At 56.7% G+C, this 18966-nt stretch overlaps 3 protein-coding genes and 1 non-coding gene across 4 annotated transcripts; 2 read left to right on the top strand and 2 right to left on the bottom strand.

The window, feature by feature from the left end:
• Positions 1–9: 9 nt before the first annotated feature.
• On the bottom strand, positions 10–5174 carry TRUB2 (TruB pseudouridine synthase family member 2). The gene is made up of 8 exons (XM_031601643.2): positions 5044–5174; positions 4820–4939; positions 4666–4740; positions 4429–4490; positions 4166–4247; positions 3556–3628; positions 3024–3160; positions 10–2279 (listed from the first exon to the last, which is right to left on the bottom strand). The coding sequence occupies exons 1-8, from the start codon at positions 5138–5140 to the stop codon at positions 1990–1992; spliced, it is 936 nt and encodes a 311-aa protein (XP_031457503.1). The 5' UTR covers positions 5141–5174; the 3' UTR covers positions 10–1989.
• On the top strand, positions 5166–9609 carry COQ4 (coenzyme Q4). Its single transcript, XM_031601644.2, has 7 exons — positions 5166–5236; positions 5320–5502; positions 6022–6118; positions 7275–7377; positions 7693–7822; positions 8414–8507; positions 8754–9609. The coding sequence occupies exons 1-7, from the start codon at positions 5179–5181 to the stop codon at positions 8914–8916; spliced, it is 828 nt and encodes a 275-aa protein (XP_031457504.2). The 5' UTR covers positions 5166–5178; the 3' UTR covers positions 8917–9609.
• A 611-nt stretch (positions 9610–10220) lies between these two features.
• TRNAR-UCU (transfer RNA arginine (anticodon UCU)) lies at positions 10221–10313 on the bottom strand. The gene is made up of 2 exons: positions 10277–10313; positions 10221–10256 (listed from the first exon to the last, which is right to left on the bottom strand). It is a non-coding gene; the product is annotated as a tRNA-Arg (tRNA).
• A 206-nt stretch (positions 10314–10519) lies between these two features.
• Positions 10520–18501, top strand: SLC27A4 (solute carrier family 27 member 4). Its single transcript, XM_031601642.2, has 13 exons — positions 10520–10661; positions 12583–12749; positions 13363–13757; positions 14398–14556; positions 14915–14984; positions 15085–15176; positions 15660–15769; positions 16154–16363; positions 16579–16705; positions 16880–17017; positions 17179–17343; positions 17772–17918; positions 18266–18501. Exons 2-13 carry the CDS (start codon positions 12589–12591, stop codon positions 18421–18423), a joined length of 1932 nt encoding a protein of 643 aa, XP_031457502.2. The 5' UTR covers positions 10520–10661; positions 12583–12588; the 3' UTR covers positions 18424–18501.
• Positions 18502–18966: the final 465 nt, after the last annotated feature.

Genomic DNA, 18966 nt, shown 5'->3' with positions numbered 1-18966 from the left:
TGTTTTCTGAGGACTTAATGGGGGCAGTGTTGCAGCACTGCTGCTGGGAATGAGGGCTGCAGAATTACGTTTACTCAATTGTAAATGCAGAGTCACTAAGTGAAAGTGAGCAGTGTCCTAAGCACGGTTATGTTGAGAGCAGGAGTGTTTCAGTGTCAGCTCTTAGGACTGAGCGTGACTATAAAACCCAAGTTTGGCTGCTTTGTGCCAATTCATAAAGTGCTCTGACCACAAATGTTCCTGCTTTACTCAAGCTCAATTTCCTGTCCATTTCTACTTCCTAGACCTTCCTGCCAAGCAATTTCCCCCCCTTGCTTTCAGCCAGGCCTCTATTGCAGTCTATTCTTCGTATTTCTAAATTTGAAAGAAATGAATCTCTCTTCACAGTGCCTGGATATCAGATAGGGGTCAGAAAAGCTGCTGCTTTTTTATTGCGCAGCGACAAGGCGTTCAGAAATGTTCTTTTCATTGGGAAGTACATACAGAAATTCCACCACTTTGTGCAAGGTAAGGCACGTGGGATGAAGCACAGCCCACTGCCCAAGCTATGGGAGGTTATTTAAGGGCTGAGAGGTCCGTGTTTCCTTCCCCCCACCTCCTCCTTGTAGAAGCACTGGGATTAACACAGTCACATTGGCATTCTGTCTGCTTAACCAGTGCTGGTTTTTGCTTCAGTTAGCACAAGAGAGCTGTTGGGGATGATGTCCTCATCTCAGACCGTTGTCCACAAAGGATGGATGCACACAAACCAGCCAGACAACAGCAAACTGCCCTGGGTGAGGCTCTGCAGTGGCACAGAGCAGTGCTGCGTGGCTGCTATGCCCCACTGCTGCCTTGGCTGCTGTCTGCACAGCAGGGAGACCCAGGGCAAAATGGAAGGGTTCCAGGCTCTGAGTTCATAACTTCAGGCGCTGAGCTCTGCTACTGAGGTACTTCATCTCTGCTCCTCCCAGAGTTGCTCCTTGCACTTTAAGGGCAATCTGGAAGATAAACTATGCTTGTCTTTGCCCAAATTCAGAAGAAGAATAGAACCAATAATTTCTGTTGCTTTCTAGAGTACGTAAATATCAAGAAGTAAGCAAGTCTCTGGCTGGGCAGATAGCAGGAAAATATTGCATGTTGTAACAGCACCGTTTTTAATTTAAATTTAGGAAGCTTATTTCTGTTCAGTCTAATCCACATATAATGGTCTCACAGATAACAAGTGGAATTACAGAACTGAAACCTCCATGGAGAGGCAGTACCTCTGCCTGCAGGCAGCTGCCAAAGCACAGCATACCAGCACCCCTGGTTCTTCAGCAAAACCAAACAAAAGCTTTTTCTGCCTTAATTAAAGGGTCAGTGTACTTGTCTGTAGTGCTGCACTCAAAAACAGCCTCTTTCCCTTCATGTCAATTTCAGTTTTATTCCTTGTGTTGTAGCATCTTTGTGTCAGTCCCTCTTTCTGCACTGCACACACTCTGTCTGACAGCCGTTTACCTTCTGGACTTCAGGTAAGCTGCCTTTCCTCACTTGCAGCCCTCTTTTAGTCTCATTTCTGGCTCTGGAAGTGAGGCTAAAGCAAAGGCACTACTCTTGCTAGGGGAACGAGGGGAAAATAAAAACCTGTGCAGCAGTGGAGTTGTGCTGCTGGTTGCAAGGAGGAAACAGATCCATGCGAGCAAGAGAACACAGCTCTGTAAGAAGGTGCCTGTGTTTCCTCTGCTGAACAATTTGGGAAGGGGGTTCTATACCACATAGTAAGGATCTCAAAGCTAACAGGGATTTTGGCACGGCTAACTCCTGTTAATGAACTGTTTACAATGCTTTAAAAAAAAAATTATACAGCCTGTCAATGAAAAAATGCCACTCTGATTAAAGCCATCTCGAAGAAATGGTGGAAGTGAACTGCAATTAACCTCTTTCCTTCTGCTGTCCATCATCCTGTCAGCACGCAGCTCTGTCATTGTGTTACAGAGGGGATGTGGATGTTCCCCCTGGAGCACACGCTCAGCTGTCAGCAGTGTGGGCAGTCTCAGCATCCATCTCCTGAAGAACACTTCCATCCCAATGGCTCATTGTTTTCTCTATCTCGGTTTTCACTCTCAGCTGACAGTTCAGAATTGCATTCTGTATGCTCTGCAGGTTCCACTGCGTTCTCAGGAGAGCATCATCCAACGTGAAGACACCATCACGTGTTCTTCGCACTTGTGTGCACACAGCAGATGATTTCAGCTCCAGACCAATCTCATGGACTATTTTTCGGAGGTACTGCTGGGTCTCATGCAAGCAGTGGATTTCTGGAAGGTTGGAGAGATTCCTTTTAGAACAGGCAAAGCAGTGGGACAAACTCAGACCTTGTCTATATTGCAGACATCCATCATGTTTATGCTGAAGGAAACAGTTCAGCAGAATGGAGTGCTGTGATAAAGCACACATGGATTGTGCATTTCTGGAATACTGCAGGCTGTCCTAGCCCCTCCAGAAACCAAAGCTTTAGAGAACAAATCTATATATGCAGCAGACTTACAGAGAGATTTAGGACTTTTAAAGTGGGTAAGAAGATTTCCCTCACCACCTTTGTGATAAATGATTTGTGAGCAATAGAAGACTGACTGCAGAAAAGCAAACCATGTTTAAACACCCTCCCACGCCCCCTGAGCTGCACTGTATTTAAATATTGGCATAAGGAAGAATTTTGCCCCATAGGGATTCACTTTGCAAAATTTCTTGCCTCAGTCTGAGATCTGCAAGTAGCAGGGAATGCAAAATGAGGGAGGTGTGCAGCTGGTTTGATTTACTACAGCATCTTTAGTTCTGTAAATTGCCCTCAGAAAAAGGGAAAAAAAGCCTTTGCATTGCAGAGATCATCCAGGAAAGAGATGCTGTGCTGAGCCTGGAAGCTACAACTCCTGACACTGCAGGAATTACTGGTGGCACCAAGCTCCCACCAATTCACTGTGCTCTAACAGGAAAGTGAATTTTACCAACTCAGATACATAGACACACCAGACCTCCCCCAGTCCATTCTGCACCAGTCCTACCTAGCTGGAATTCAGGGAGTGCAAACTGGAGACACCGGATTGCAGTGATTATTGGGGGGCTTTTTCCCATGGGGCGAATCAGCCCCTTCACAGCCAGCTCGTAGGCCTCCTGTGTTTTCATATCGATGTTAGAATGCCTGGAAAAAGGAGAAAAGGAGCAGAGCAGACACTGAGTGCTTCTTTTCAATGGGATTCGAAATAGATACAGCCCCAACTAAAGCAGAGCTGCACTTGTTATTCTCAGAACTGCCCATGCATTAAGTTTCTGTGCACATCTCAATGCTGTGCTGTTTGCAGCAGTGTAGCAGTTTGGGAGGGAGGTGCTTGGCCACGTCTATAAGGTATCAGTGTAGGGCCTACTGCAGCCAGCAGGTCCTATTGGAGCTGGAGGTGTCAGAATACAAAAAGGACACTTAACATCGGTCTCTCACCAGCACACAGAGCTCTCTAAGTAACTTCTGTCTGCTCTGATCTAGTGCTCAAACCTTTACAAGCTGTAATGGCAATGCAGCCATGTTTTTTACATACGTACATCAGCAAGGCCTTGTGATTTGTTCCTTGGATGACAGCAAGAATCCGTTCCAGCTTCTCCCTTGTGATATGATCTGCAAATATCAAGGTAGAATCTAAGTCTCAATTATCCATCTGGAAACTGGAAGGACAGCAGCCTGAGTGGTGCCATTGGTGTCGCATCCAAATGGTTCAAGGAGCCTCAGCGTGGATTAAGCTCTGCTCATTGTGCCATGTAAACAAAGGGTCGTTTTTTCTTAATTGATTTCAAGATGTTGGCTCCAGTTTCTCATACGAGTGGCCGAAGGATTTAATTCCACAAAGGCTTCTCACCGCTACCTCTGGATGTGATACAAGCAGACCTGGCTCCCACCCACACCAGCAGCAGCTGCTGGGATGAAGGCTCAGGCTGGGTTTGTGTGTGCTGCACTCAGCACAGCTGGACAAAAAACACCTTGACTGTGTGTGGGCTGCGTGCATAAAGAGAGGCCAGGAAGCATTTGGAGCATTACCTTCTATTGTTGTGCATTTTACCTGGGCAAACGCCTCGCTATTCAGCAGCAGTGCTATTTGTTTTGTGTTCTGCTGAGGTTTTGGTTTTTTTTCTTAAACACATTGATTCAGTTTCTTACCAAACGTTGTCTTCTCTATCAGCTTCCCAGTGTCTGAGAAGTCCTTGGTAGCTTTACCAAACTGCCCCCTGACTGTGTAAACCTCCAAGAAAAGCAGAGGGTGAAATCCATCAAAGGAAGGTCCAGAGCAATCGAGTAACATCACATCCAGCCATCAGCCCGTCCCTCAGTGCCACATCCCACGGCTCTGGAACACCTCCGGGGCGGCACTGAGACTCAGAACCAGGGCCGGTTCGGGTGCCGCGGCACAGCGCAGCGCCTACCTTGCTCAGATGGCAGTTGTACAGGTGGCTGAGGATCTTGTTCCCGTGGCCCACACCGAGCACTGCAAGGCAGAGGCACGCTTAGAGCCGTCACACGCGTGCCGCTCCCCAGCCGGGGCGCTGCCGGCCCTGCCGCCCAACCCGGCGGCACCGCGGCGGTGGGAGCAGCGTGCGGACGGCACAGCAGAGCCGCCTCCACCACCCCCAGCACCCAACCGCGCCGCCCCCCGCTCGCACCGAACACCCCCGACGCCTTCACGTCCAGCCGGTGCCCGGCGCCGATCTTCAGCTGCGTGAAGCGGGGCCCTCGAACTGCGGAAAGAGACGGCGGTCAGCACGGAGCCCTCCGCATACCGAGGCCCCCTTCCCCCACGCCGCTCCCGGCGCTCACCCAGGCGATGCTCGGCCAACACCGGCACCCGCACGGCCACCAACCCCGGCGGCCCCGCGCTCGCAGCGGGCAGGAAGCGGATGCGGCTCCGCGGGGGCCACGCTGGGGCCGCGTTGAGCTCTGCAAGAAGCGGGAGGATAATCAGAGACGGAGCTGCGTGTGTGTGTGTATGTGTATATGTATGTATGTATGTATGGAGGGGGGGGTCCCGGAGTTCCGCTCACCGCGCAGCAGCCGCGTCTCCACCGCATCCCGCACGCGGTTCCACGCCACTCCCGGCGGTTTGTACACCGCGAACAGCCCTGCAGGAACCGCCGCCATCCCGCCCCGCCCCGCCCCGCCGCTTCCGGGGCTGCGCCATGCTGCGGGGGGCGGCGGTGCGGGCTGCGCTGCTGCGGGCGGTGCGCGGCGCTCCGGGTAAGGGAACCCCGCGCCTCCCGTGGGGCGGCTCGTCCCGAGGGTGACGTGAGTCTGAGCTCTGCCACCGCCGCTCCCCGCAGGCAGAGCCGGGCTGGGCCGCGCCGTGCCCCGCGCTGAGGAGGAGGAGGATGAGGAGGAGGAGGAAGGACGGCCGGTGGGGCGCGTCCCGCTGTACCCCGGGCACATCCCGACCAGCCCGCTGCAGAAGGCGCTGCTGGCGGCCGGCTCGGCGTGCGCGGCGCTGTGGGATCCCTACAGACACGGTGCGTGGGGATGGGGTGCGGAGCGGGGGCTGAGGGAGCTGGGATGGCTCGGTGCGGAGCAGGGGAGGCTCGGGGGAGACATCATCGCTCCCTGCAACCCCTGAAAGGAGTTGTGGTGAGGTGGGTCGGCCTCTGCTCCTGGGGAACAGCGATAGGATGAGAGTGATGGCCCCATGTAGTGCTGGGGAGTTCGGGTTGGGTACTGGGGAACGTTTCTTCTCACAAGGAGCAGTGCTGCACTGTCACAGCTGCCCAGGGAGCGCTGGGAGATGTTCCAGACCCGTGGAGATGTGGCACTGAGGGACGGGTCAGTGGGCATGGGGTGGGCTGGGGTTGGACTTGAGAGGGCTTTTCCAACTTGAATGATTCTGTGAGCCGCTGCCAAGCAGATCTCTGCCTGCCTGCAGCACTCGGTGCCCCCTTTCCTCCCCTGTCAACCAAATGTGTCCGGGTGGTGCAAATGCAAAACGTGTGCAGGGGTTGTGCTGTTGGTGTGTCACTGTGCGGTCTCTCTTTCAGACATGGTGGCAGTCCTCGGTGAGACCACGGGCTGCCTTGCCCTGCCCACGCTGCGAGACAGGATGAGGAATGACCCTGAAGGTTACCGCATCCTCCAGTGCGTTCCCCACACCCGGCCCTGGCCCTCCACCTCTGTCAGACCCCATCCTCTGCCCCATGGGTCTGAGCACGTTCCTTAGGCCCTGTAAAGGAGCACCCCACACTGCTGTCATTTGAGGAGCTCAGGCATCTGTCAGCTCTGAGCCTCCCGGCTGTGGATTTTGCTCTGTACTTAGTGCTCAGCAGAGCCCTGCAGCAGATCTAGGAGCAGCAGCACGGAGCCCCTGGGCCCTGTTTCAACATCGCTGCCTGTTCTGCTCTGCTGCCACTGGCAGGTGCTGTCTCTCTTTGTGTGGATGCAGTGTGTTTTTTCTTTTCCGTCCTCTGCAGCATTTCCTCCACTGGGGACTCCACCCCCACTGCTTTGTCTTCTCCATAGGCACCTCCACGCTTTCATTCCACCACCCACAGCGTCTCCCTAAGCTGTGAGATAAGACTTGATGGCTTTTGCTTCTGTGTCTGCAGGGACTCATTGGGCACAAGTCTGAGGCCCAGGAGAGACTCAATAAGGCTCTGATTAAACACGATCTCACTGTCCTTCCTCTGTTTTTTCCAGTCCCTCCAGCTGATGAGGGATACAAGGAAGCGTTTGCTGCAGCCAGGGTAGAGCTGGTGCTCATCCTGCTTATCTCCCTGGCATCTGGGCAGCTCCTGGATCCACTGCAGGCTTTTATCAGGGGGAGAATTTGTCCTATGCAGAAATAAAAGGGCTTTTGTTCCATCCCAGTGCTGCATGGTGCCTGTTTGCCACCAGCCTGGGCAGGAGACCTTTCTGTGCTCGGCTGCCACACGGCTGCCAATGAAAGCCTGAGCAGGAAAGAAGTGAAACCTACATTTAAAACAAACACCTTCCCCTCTCTCAGGCTGTTGCTTTGAAGTCTGTCTGTTTCACAGGGGCACTGAGATCCACTCCCTGGGCCTGACTGCTGGCCAGGCTCAGTGCAGGCACTGCACTTCTCCTCCCAGAGCTGCTGGAGTGGGGAGAGGTGGCAATTCTCATTGCCAGGGCTTCAGGTGGACTCCTTAAAGAACGCATCCTGGCGGGAGCACTTGTGGGCTGTGCTGGGAAGAGCAGGGAGGGATTTCCAAGTGCTCATCTGCCCAGGGCCCCCAGTGTGTGGGTCCCACACGATGCTCAGTGCTTTCTGTTTCAGGGAGCGGCCTCGCATCCGCCTCTCCACGCTGGACATGGCTCGGCTGCGGGGGCTGCCGGACGGCGCGCTGGGCCGTGAATACATCCGCTTCTTAGAGGACAATGTGAGTGTGGGATGTCATCATGGTTGTATCTGTGCCGGGAGCACAGATGAGATTTAGAGGGAGCTTGTGGCTGTGGAGAAGCCCATAGGGCACCTGGAAGAGATGAAGGGAATTGGTGGGAGTCGGGAGGTTGGGATGTGATGCTGGGTGTGGGTGATGCATGCTCGGTGCTGTGCAACCCGTGTGTTTTATCTGTGTAAATGATTCATTAGGTACTGAGAGAGACACTGATGGGGAGCTCTACATTGCTGTGTGTTAAAGATCGAAATCAGAGGCTTTGAGTTCTGGCTGACCTGCACCTCTTTGCCCTTGCAGAAGGTTTCTCCAGACACCCGCATGCCAGCCAAGTTCGTGGATGATGAAGAGCTGGCATATGTGATCCAGCGGTACCGGGAAGTGCACGACCTGATGCACACCCTGCTGGGCATGCCCACCAACATGCTGGGTGAGCTGCCACATTCCATGCTGCCCAGTGATGGTTTTTGACCCATTGGAATCCCTAATCCCCAGCCCACAGAGGTGCACAGGGAGGTTGGCCGCATCCCCGTCCTGCACTGCTGTTGTCCGACATTTGTGGGTGTCCAGTGCCTGCTGGGTTAACCACGATGTGGTGTTTTGCAAGCTCTGAGTGCAGGCTTAGGGGTTTCCTGCTTCCTTATCCATGCATCCCCGTGCCCTTTCCCCTCATTTTGTGTCTGACTCAAAGTCACAAGCTGAGCCTTGCTGGTGAGCCAGCAGGAACCAGCATTTCTGGTCCCTTGGAAGGTTCTGGCCGAGATGTGACAGTGGATGAAAATGGGCTTTCCCATGCTGGGAGATAGGGAAAGATACACAGGCAATCCTCATTTAGCAGTTGCATCACTAAAGATCTCCAGGAGCCCAGCCTTTCTCAGCCATGCCCAAGCTTGTGGGGCAGTGACAAGAGGTGCTGCTCCTGGGGGTGGCTGCCAGGCTGTCCCTGGGAGGCAGTGCAGGGCTTCTGTCGCGGTGTGGGACGGTGCCCTGTGCCTGCTCACTGTGCTCTGCTTCCTCCCAGGTGAGGTCGTGGTGAAATGGTTTGAAGCCATCCAGATGGGGCTGCCCATGTGTGTGCTGGGAGCAGCGTTTGGCCCCGTTCGTCTCAACGCACGGTAGGCAGTGATGCTGTCTGATGAGGGTCCATGTTAATCTGAGTTCTGATCCTGGGTTTGCTGCTGGCTGTAACCTTCCCACAGAGAGTCCCGTCCCATGCCTCAGTTTCCCTTGTGAGATAAGCAGGAGTGCTGAAGGGTGCAGAGGCATAGGGTTTGCATCTGCCCGGAACAGGGACTTGGAGGAGGAAATAGAAAACCAAACGTGGAAATGAAAACCATTGTCTTCTGTGCCCTTTGCTGCAGAAAGCTGCAGGTCCTGGCCACCGAGCTGCTTCCATGGGCGGTCCGGAGCGGGCGCAACGCCAGCTGTGTCCTCAATGTCTATTATGAGCAGCGCTGGGAGCAGAGCGTGGAGTCCTTGCGGGAGGAAATTGGCATCTTCCCCCCTCCAGCTGTCCGTGTGTGAGAGCTCATGCTGGGGGGGTGGAATGGGGGATCCCCCCGTTGGCAGCTGTTCCCCGCACTGCTCCGCCGCCTCCTGCCGCACGGGCGCAGTGCGACTCTGCTGGTGCCGACCTGGTGCTGCTCTCTCCTGTCAAGAACTGGCAGCCCCCTGTTGGAAGAGACCTCCCCGTGCCCTGATGAAATGTGACCTCTTCTGCAGTTTGTCAGCAGGTGGAGAGGTGGCCAAGTCCTGCCGTGCTTTTGCAGCTGGGTTTTGCTGGGTTGGGAGCGAGTGCAGACACAGCACGTTCATGGCATGCAGGGGTCGGAGCGCCCAGCAGGGCCGACTGCTCAGCCTGGCTCTGCTGTCTGGATGTTAACCGTGCTGGAGCTGCTGTCAGAAGATCCCAGGCTGCCCTGAGGCCCTCCTCGTCAAAAATGTCACCGTGAGGGGTTTTTGATAGGGATCGTCTTCCTCTGACAGTGAGGTGGTGATGGGGAGTAGGGCAGAGTCCTAGGAGAGCAGGACTGGAGGCTGCCCTGCATCCGGGCGCTGCTCGCAGTGCGGGTTGAGGGTTCAGCGTGCCGGCGGCTGTTTGCAGAGCGGAGGCAGAGCCACGAGGCGGGCGGGGCTGCGTGCGGGGAGGTTTGCTGTTGAAATTCCTTCTTGCTCAATAAAACCTGTGGTGGAGCTGTAGTTCGTTCTCCCTCCTCCCACCCGCCTTTTCTCCCCGTCTGGTGGGGAGACGTGACGTGAGACCTCGGCACTTCTCGGGTCCGGGATTCCACGGGACGTCACCGTGGGCCGCCCCAGCGCCGGGCTGTGCCACCGCGCTCTGGGATGGTTCCGGCCCACGGGAGGTGACGTGTCCGTGTCCGGGAGGTCGGGCAGCTTCGCCTCCCGGTTTTGCCACATCACTGCGGATTTGTCTTTTTTTTTTTTTTTTTTTGAGTTGGTGACGACGGGTGCTGCGCTATGCCAGAAATGCCGTGCGTGCGGCTGGCTGCCGCCCTGCTGCTCGCTGCGGTGCGTATGGGGACGAGGAGGTTATTATTTCATTCCAAAACATCGGACAGGTGCTGCGATCCTCCGTACCCCCCGCTCGGCGCAGCACCTCCCTGCGCGCACAGCTGGCCACGCCGTCTGCACGGCAGGCGCACAGCAGCCTCCCACCCGCGGCTCCGGGATCGGGCGGCTCTGCCCCGCGCCGCTCTCCCCGCCTTCAAAACGCCGATCACAGGGCGCTTGAAGGCGCGCCCACCCGCCGCGTGGAGCCGGCGGGGCTCAGCGCAGCCTGCGGCCGCTCCGCGCCCTCGGGCAAAATGCGACTCTGGTGGGACTCGAACCCACAACCTTTGAATGACTCCCGTCACCGCCGCGCTAGAAGTCCAATGCGCTATCCATTGCGCCACAGAGCCGTCGGACAGCCCCGCCGCCTTCGCCGCCTCTTCCCGCCGCGCAGCGCCCCGCCCCGCCCCGCTCTGCTCCGCGTTCGGGGCCGCCGCCGCCACCGGGAGCGGAGCTGGGAGCGGACAAGCGGCCGAGGCAACGCCCGCCCCGCAGCGCCGCCGGAGCCTCGGAGCGTAGAGGCGGCGCCGGTTGGGACTACAGCTCCCGGCGGGCCGCACGGAGCGCTCCGCCCCGCCCCGCCCCGCCCCGCCCCGTGCCGCAGCGGCGGGCGGGCCCTGCTCCCCGCTCCTCGCTCCCGGCCCCGCTCCCGGCGGCGGTGCAGGTGGCCGGGCCGCACTGGAACGCGCTGGAGCCCGGTAAGAGCGCGGCCCGCCCCCTTCTCCCTTCTCGCGGCCTGCCCCGCTGGCTCGGAGGGGCTCCCGGTGCGGGCGCGGGGATCGGCGGGGGTTTGGCCGCTGCCCGAGGCGCCCCGTGGAGGCGGTGCGGCTCCGACGGGAGGTTCGGGGCCGGTTTCGGACAGGGCGAGGCGCGGCGGGGACTGCGGCAGCGGGAGGCGGGAGCGGGCGGGAGGGACCCGGCGCCGCCCCGGGCCGGGGAGAGCCGCGGAGGCTCCGCTGAAATGGAAGCGCTGCGCCGGGGGCTGCGGCGCCGGCCTGGAGCTCCGGGCTCTGCGGCGGATGCGCGGTGCCCCCCCGCCCTCCGCAGCCCCGTGCCGCCGTGCGGCCTCCCCGCCGCTGTCCGTCCCGTCCGCCCCCCCGCGCGGAGCCGCCCGGCCGGGCGCCTCGGAGCCGCGCGCGGTGGGTGTGGAGGTGGGCGCGGGGCAGGGCTCGGTTGGGCGGCGGCCGTCCGCGCTGCTGACAGCCCGCTGTGTGCGGCGGCGACGGGAGCGGATGGCGGGCGCCTGCCCGGGCCTGCCTGCCTCGCTGTGGGCGGCGGAACGCCTCGCTGCCCACGCGACGCGCCCCCCCCGGCCGCATCACCGCTTCTGTCCGATGCTGGAGCTGTAAGGAGGGCCCGGCGCTTGGCTGGAGCGCGGAGGTTTGATGGTTGCCCCGTTAAGGTGCACAGAGAGGTTCTGGGGGGGGGGAATACGGAGGGTCCTGCCCTGCTGGTAAGCGCTGGGGCTGTGCTGGGGGACGCTGAGCTGCTCGGGAGGAGGCTTGGAGCCAGGGGCAGGAGTGAGATGTGTGGGTCAGGGCTGTGGGACTGCCCGTGTTGTGGGCTTGGGGCCATCCCTGCCTGCTCTGAGGTCGCAGCTCGGGTGCGAGGTGGCTGCATGACATGCTTGGATGCCATCTCACGTGGGGCAGCCCTGGGGCTGTGGCTGCCAGTCTCAGAGCAGGGAATCATCCTCAAAAGGGGAAGGGGAACTGTGCCAGAATTTCATTCCTCTGAGGCCATGCCGGGAAGGACTGGTGTTATCTAGGAGCCGTCACTGTGCTGAGGTCATGTCACTGCCTCTATCCTCTGCCTGCTGCTGCCTGAGAATAGCCTTTGCTAAATCATGGTCACCTGTGAGTCCTGGAGCTGTGGCTGGGAGCGTTCAAGACAGAAATATCGCAGTCTATCCACAAGGCTTGGGGATGGAGCCTGGGTGCACCCAGCAGCTGGGACACCCTTGCTGTGCCTCGTGGCCATCACCCGCCCGGCCGTGCCTCCAGGCCAGGAAGCTGCCCTCTGACACGGGGTTACAAACACAAGCAGAGATCAGAAGATGGAGTGTCCTCATCCCATTGGAGCAGTGTCAGACTGAGCTCCGCAGCCCAGCAGCTGTCCTGGGCACACTTTGGTGCTGTGGGCGTGGAAGAGCTGGGCTCTAGGGATCCTCCGGGCAGGGAGGAGTTTGGATCTGGACTGTCCTGGGTTGGGTGTGAGAGCTAGCTCACCCTGCCTGGCATTGCTCTGGTGCCTCCTAACATCTGTACAGGGTCTCCTGCACAGCTGCACTGTCACACCTGTGAGGTGACCTCATCCTACATCTGACGCTACTGGGATGTGTCCATGTCCCTGGCTGGTGTGCAGGCCAGGGGTCTGCAGAGAAGAACAGCCAGGCTTTTGGTGGGCTCTAAGCAGTGCCGTGCTGTGCCAATGCTTAACTGGAGCCCATGGGCAGGGTCTGCTAAAATCGGCCTGCTGGGTTACATCCTCACTGCCAGGAGGAGTGGTGACTCTGGGCCTCATCCAGGGAACTGGGAGCTGCTAATGCATCCCCTGCGCGTGGGTCTTTTATTGTTCAGTGTGCGTAGGTCAATGTTTGTGCTTTCTCTCTCTCCACAGGCCAAGATGCTGCGTCTGGCTGCCTTTGCAGCACTGCTGCTGTTCTTCAGGGTCAGCCTGGAGCTGTCCTGGGCCCAAGCCATCCCTGCTCTCTTCATCTTCTACCTGGGATCAGGGGGATGGGACTTCTTCCTCATATTCATCAAGACAATACGAAGGGATGTCACGTAGGTGTCCTGTTTGGAGTGGCCCAACTTTGTGCTGGAGTGTGTAAGCATAACCCCAGCTCTGTGCTGGCACCTGGCCCGGCTTGAAGGAGATCATCTTCTGCTGTGCCCTGAAGGCTCCAAACTCTGGGGCAAAGTTTTCCCAGGAAATATAGATTTCAGCTGAGCTCTGAAGTCTACTGATTATCCTTGTACTTTATCCTGTCCCTAAAACTGCTGGCGTTGCACAGGCTGCCTAGGCTGGGGTGGCTCTGAGCTGGTACCAGGCTGTGCCAGCTTCTGGCAGAGATCTGTGTGTGGGACAGTAGTGGCACCTTTTGAAGAGCACCTGAGGCTCCAGGGTGCTCCTTTAAAGTGAACTTCCCAGTCTGCAGCCTTCCAAAACATCTCTCCCTGCCCTCATTCCCATAAGTGCCTTTGCAGAGGGCCTCTGCCTATATCCATGCTTTTCAGGGAAGCAGCCAGAGCTGCTGCTCATCGAGAGTAACACCTGGAGCAGTGCTGGACTATTGCAGCTCCTGGCAAGGTCTCTGTGCTGTGCTGTCTTTGCTGGAGGAAGTGGTTTTGCAGGGCTCACTGAGCAGCTTCCCTCTTGTTCCCTTTATTTTGGCAGCACGGGGCTGGTTCTGCTGCGGGTGAAGTGGCAGGTGTGGAGGCACGTGAAGGAGAAGAATACAATCGCCAAGATCTTCCAGAGAACTGCAAGCAAGTATCCAGAGAAAACAGCGCTGATCTTCCAAGGCACGGGCGAGAGCTGGACCTTCCAGCAGCTGGATGAGTACTCCAACCAAGTGGCCAATTTCTTCCATGGCCAAGGCTTCCGCTCTGGTGACGTGGTGGCTCTGTTCATGGAGTCCCGCAATCAGTACGTGGGGCTGTGGCTCGGCCTGGCCAAGATCGGGGTGGAGACGGCCCTGGTGAATTCCAACCTACGCATGGAGGCCTTGCTGCACTGCATCACCATCTCCAACTCCAAGGCTGTGGTTTTTGGAGTGGAAATGATGGAAGGTGAGACGCAGGCAGATGCTTCAGGAGGTTTTCAGGCTCTGTGGATTCAGTGCTCCTTTCCTGCAGGGAATAGAGCAGGGTCTCAAAAAGTGTGCACAGCTGAATTATTCAAAAATTGGATCTGATTTTCTTTCTGTTAGTAGGCAGCAGAGGTGGGTGGGTTCAGTGTTCTCTGTGAAGCCCATATGGATGCAAGGATTCTTCCTTGTGCTAGAGGTTCCCATCATGTCCACGCACTACATGGAGCCCTGTGCATTGTCAGGCCTGCCCTGATGGAAGGGATGAGCCTCCCTTGCTCTCCACACTGTTTGCCACAATCTTGCAGCACCTGACTTCATGTTTCAGCCTACACCCCTGCGGCTGATGGTGTTGAAAGACCTCTCAGCACCACAATGTTTTGGCTGGGAAGAAGTGGAGAACAGGATCTTCAAGTCTCTGAAGAGGCCTGGGCTGTGGTCCCAGCTGTTTGACATAGGAGCAACATTGCCTGGGAGTGTTGTCAGGCCTTTTGGGGTTCTGCTGAGCATAGTGAGAGTACAGCTACCTGGGGCATTATCTTCCCAAGGCTGCCTGCAAGGACAGGGAATTGTGCTGTACTCACCTGGTGCTCTTTCTCTACCTCTCCTCTTTACTTTCTCAGCTATGAAGGAGGTGCAGTCCTCCATGGAGAAGTCTGTCCATCTCTTCTGGTCAGGAGAAGGAAGCCTTGAGTCCGCACTTCCTGGTGCAAAGCACCTGGATCCCCTCCTGCAGACAGCTCTTCGACACCAGCCAGATCCCCCTGAGAAGGGCTTTCTCGGTATGTGGTCAGCTTTTGGGAGCCCAACTCGTGGTGTTTCTGTGGATCATCTGATCGCAGCACTGGCAAGAATGTTCTGCTCAGGATGCTGAGGGCAGACTTCAGCAGCAGAGCTTGGAATGCTTGAAGGGGGGCTGAAGCCTGGCTGTATGTGTGCAGTGTCATGTGCCCTCCATGTGTTCAAACAGGCCTGGAGTGAACCCAGCATGTTCTTGATTACATAACAAAATTTATATGTTATTTTGTTTGACATGAGCAGAGTACTCTTTGACTTATGCTTCAGCCAGCTCCTCCTAGATCAGGTGCAGTGATCTAGGTCACACTGCATGTGTGACCTTGTCTCCTCATTCCTCCCCAGATAAACTCTTCTATATCTACACCTCTGGTACTACGGGAATGCCCAAGGCTGCTATTGTGGTGAACTGCAGGTAAGGCAGTGGGCAGGAGCTCTGAGGAGGAAGGGGGCAGAGCTCTGGCACGAAGCCTCTGGCCTTGCTTCTGATTTGCCCCTTGGTTCCCCCACCCCAGGTATTTCCGCATGGCCAGCTTGGTTTTTTACGGTTTTCGCATGAGACCCGATGATGTGATGTATGACTGCCTTCCACTTTACCACGCCGCAGGTAATATGTGCCTTCAGGACCTTGCTTGCCTGGACTTTGCTTCCCCTCTGCCAAGCCCAGAGCTCAGGCTGGGGGTTGGTGCAGCAGTGATCTTTGTGTCAAAGAGGAGCTGGCTGCTGCTGGCAGCGTGTGACCTCTTTATCTGGGAGCCAGGAATTGATCTAGCTGACTTCTGGAGTGGGGACTGTGTGTGGGGAGGACTATCCCAGCCCTTGGCCTGGCTTTGGAATAGCTGCATTGTATTGCTGCCTCATGAGAAAAGGAGTGAGGAAGGGGAAGCAGTGCCCACCTTGCTGACTGAGGTGTGGTGGGATGTCTAGGTGTAACGTGCTGCCTCACGTGCCACTGTCACATTGCCCTGGGGTCCTGGGGGCTTTGGCCAGATGAACACACACCTGCTGAGAGCCAGCGTGTGGCCCCCACCTCGCTCTGGCCGGGTGGGATCTCTGAGTACTGAGGGCTTTCCTGGCTGCCTCTCTGCAGGGAACATCGTGGGGATCGGGCAGTGCTTGCTGCAGGGCATGACAGTCGTCATCCGCAAGAAGTTCTCAGCCTCGCACTTTTGGGAGGACTGCGTGAAGTACAACTGTACGGTGAGGCCACATGCCTGGGGATCTGTGTTGAGTTAGGGTGAGCCCAGCTGCTGCGAGAAGGAAAGGCATGGACTCGTTCTGCCTGTCTGTCCTGAAATACCTTCCAAAAGTGGTGGAGCTGTATCCTTCCCACCTCCAGCTGTCATTCCACGTTTCCCATGCTCCAGCATTAGCCAGGTCTTGGATAGGTTTTATAAATTGGAGGAGTGAGTTTGCCAGAGATGGGTGGGCAAGGGACAAGCTGGCAGGACCCCTGAATAATACCACATCCTCTTTAGGGGACTCTGTATGTGTTGTTCCATTCCTGCCTGCCCCAAAGAACACCTTAAATATCCAGGCTGTGGTGGAGGGTCCTAACGTGTCCTTTCTCTTTGCCCCTGCTAGATTGTGCAGTATATTGGAGAGATCTGCCGCTACCTGCTGAACCAGCCCTACCAGGAGGTGGAGCGGCAGCACCGGGTGCGCATGGCGCTGGGCAATGGGCTGCGAGCTTCCATCTGGAGAGAGTTCATGGCCCGCTTTGGCATCACCCAGGTGGCTGAGTTCTATGGGGCCACCGAGTGCAACTGCAGCCTGGGGAACTTCGACAATAACGTAAGGCTTTGCCACCCTCCCCATGCCCCAAGGGGTGCCTGCTGGCCTGGCAGGGGTTGAAACCCAGCAGGGCTGTTGGCTGCAGGTTCCTTGTTCCAAGAAGCTTGGCGTGTGTTAAGATCCACCTGCAGGGTTTTGACTGTGCTTTAGTGGTGCTAGCTTGGGGCAGGAGAGAGGTTCCTGCTACTCGTGGCTCTGAGTGCCTTCTATCTTAGGTCGGGTCCTGTGGCTTCAACAGCAGGATCTTGCCAGGGGTGTACCCCATTGGCTTGGTGAAAGTGGATGAAGACACCATGGAGCTGATCCGCGGGCCGGATGGTGTCTGCATCCGCTGCAAACCAGGTAAGGGCAACCACTGGGGTGCATATCCTCAGCCCTGTGTGGATCTTTTGTCACGTACTTCATGGTAACTTAGTTAGGTTTAAGTCCTTGCTTTGTTAAACCACACCAATCCTGTTAAACACCCTTTTTCCTTGGGCATGAGTGGTTGCTTCCTCTGTTCTGCTCTCCCTACAGGGGAGCCGGGGCAGCTGGTGGGCCGCATTGTCAAGAGCAACCCCCTGCAGCACTTTGATGGCTATCTGAATCAGTCAGCCACCAGCAAGAAAATTGCCAGGGATGTGTTTGCAAAAGGGGATGCTGCCTATCTCACAGGTAGGCGAGTAGTGCCCTTGTGTCTCCTGAGAGGAGAGGAGTACTTGGGTGGGCTCAGGGATGTCTCAGGCTGGTGGCACTGTCCTGAGATGCTCTGGGGAAGCACTTAGCTCCTCTCACACCTCTTTTTTTTTTTTTGCAAATCTGCCCTTTTCCTGCAGGGGATGTCCTGGTGATGGACAAATACGGCTACATGTACTTTCGGGACCGCACTGGAGACACATTCCGCTGGAAGGGAGAGAACGTCTCCACTACTGAGGTGGAGGGGACACTGAGCCGCATCCTCAACCTGACAGACGTGGTTGTATACGGGGTGGAGATCCCAGGTAACTGAGAGGGGAAGGGAGGACAATGGAGGCAGGCAGGCTGCAGTACTTGGGGGTGTGTCTCGCTTGTCCAGATTGTGTCCTTTCACAGGAGGCTGGACAGAGTGAGCCGGGAAGAGACTACTGGGGATGTGACTAGCAGGAGCCAAAGGGTTCTCTCCCTCAGGCAGAGGTTTGGTTCTGGCTGGTTTGGAAGGACCCTGAGTCCTTTTGGGATAGGCTGCAAGTGCCTCCTCTGGGAGGAGATGACGGTGACCGCAGGGTGTCGCTGGTAGCTGTGGCTGCAGGCTGGTGACACAGGCAGCTGGACTTTTGGTGCTTTGTATAAAGCAGAGAATGTGCCAGAGGCCTTGGTGATGTGGGGCAAACAGAAGTGATGCTGCAAGGACAGCATGCCCAAGAATTCTCCCTTCTTTTCTGTCTCTCAGGCATTGAAGGGAAGGCAGGAATGGCAGCCATCGCTGACCCAGAGAACTCCTGTGACCTGGAGGGCTTTGCCAGCCAGCTGAAAAAGGCCCTGCCACTGTATGCACAGCCTGTCTTCCTGCGGTTCTTGCATGAGGTCTCCAAGACAAGTGAGCCACTTTCTGTGCTGTCATACAGGGCATGCAGCTGGGGGGAGCATGGGGAAAGGCACTGTGCTCCCTGGTGCACAGCAGGTGCATGGGTACAGGGGCTGATCTGCAGCGGAGTCGGTGTTGGGATGGAGCATGTCTGCCCTATGAGTCCCTGGTCCTACCAGCTCCTCTGGTGGTTTGGAGATATGGGAGTGCAAGGCTGAGGATGGCAGCTGATGCTAAGATGTCTCTAGGCACTGCACAGAGCCCCACGGTTTGGCAGCAACCACGTGGTGCAGCAGGGCAGAGATGGGAGTGCATGCAGTCAACAGCACCTTGCTCCCTTTTCTTTCCCCATGTGCCAGGCACCTACAAATTCCAGAAGATGGAGCTGCGTAAGCAGGGCTTTGACCCCACACTGGTGAAGGACAAGTTGTACTTCTTGGACTGCAGGCAAGGCCGCTACCTGCCCTTGGACCAGGAGGCATTTGACAGGATCCAGTCGGGACAGCAGAAGCTGTAACAGTGGGAATCAAGCAAGGCAGCTCCCCAAATCTTGCTGGGGGAAGAGGGGCAGGGCAGGCACTGGGGAAGGAAAGGTTCAAGGAGTGGTATAAAGGCACACTAGAGTTTTTGTTTGACAAGTTTTACAGATCATGGGTTGGGGAAATGCAGCTGGGACTCAGGGGAGGGAGATGGTTACATACCAAAGCATAAACTCATTATGGCTTTATTTTCTACTTGGTACAGTGGTGATGGTCCCATGCCACAGGAGGGGCAGGACCCTGGCCAGTTGGGGAGGGGTGGGGGTGCCCCTGCCATTCCATTTTGCTTTTCCTGTCTTTCCCTCCCTTTTCTTGCCTGCAGCAATCCTTCGTTATGAAGCCTATGAAGGGACCATTGCTGGGCTCTTTTCCCCACTCTTCCACCGTGCACCCAGCTCCTACCTGGCACCAGCAGAGGGTGCCAGGTGCAGCCCCTACCCCTGTGTGGCCCACTGGTGTCATGTTCGTGCTGTGAATCAGGGAAGCAGGGTAGAGCTGGGCTCAGGAGAGGGATAGGGATG

Source organism: Phasianus colchicus, chromosome 19, assembly GCF_987193195.1.
Source record: "Phasianus colchicus chromosome 19, bPhaCol1.hap1.1, whole genome shotgun sequence".
NCBI lineage: Eukaryota > Metazoa > Chordata > Aves > Galliformes > Phasianidae > Phasianus > Phasianus colchicus.
This window is presented reverse-complemented; position numbering and strand designations above follow the sequence as displayed.

What these genes read in the sequence shown, in the direction of transcription:
- COQ4 (XM_031601644.2), top strand. Translation starts at nt 5,179, where the DNA reads ATGCTGCGGGGGGCGGCGGTGCGGGCTGCGCTGCTGCGGGCGGTGCGC. An exon ending in GTGGGATCCCTACAGACACG is followed by an intron (nt 5,503 to 6,021) that starts GTGCGTGGGGAT and finishes TCTCTCTTTCAG; the next exon opens with ACATGGTGGCAGTCCTCGGT. An exon ending in TCCGCTTCTTAGAGGACAAT is followed by an intron (nt 7,378 to 7,692) that starts GTGAGTGTGGGA and finishes TTGCCCTTGCAG; the next exon opens with AAGGTTTCTCCAGACACCCG.
- SLC27A4 (XM_031601642.2), top strand. Translation starts at nt 12,589, where the DNA reads ATGCTGCGTCTGGCTGCCTTTGCAGCACTGCTGCTGTTCTTCAGGGTC. An exon ending in ACAATACGAAGGGATGTCAC is followed by an intron (nt 12,750 to 13,362) that starts GTAGGTGTCCTG and finishes TTATTTTGGCAG; the next exon opens with CACGGGGCTGGTTCTGCTGC. An exon ending in TGGGGAACTTCGACAATAAC is followed by an intron (nt 16,364 to 16,578) that starts GTAAGGCTTTGC and finishes CTTCTATCTTAG; the next exon opens with GTCGGGTCCTGTGGCTTCAA.
- TRUB2 (XM_031601643.2), bottom strand. Translation starts at nt 5,140, where the DNA reads ATGGCGGCGGTTCCTGCAGGGCTGTTCGCGGTGTACAAACCGCCGGGA. An exon ending in GGAGACGCGGCTGCTGCGCG is followed by an intron (nt 4,940 to 5,043) that starts GTGAGCGGAACT and finishes CGCTTCTTGCAG; the next exon opens with AGCTCAACGCGGCCCCAGCG. An exon ending in AATCACAAGGCCTTGCTGAT is followed by an intron (nt 3,161 to 3,555) that starts GTACGTATGTAA and finishes TCCTTTTTCCAG; the next exon opens with GCATTCTAACATCGATATGA.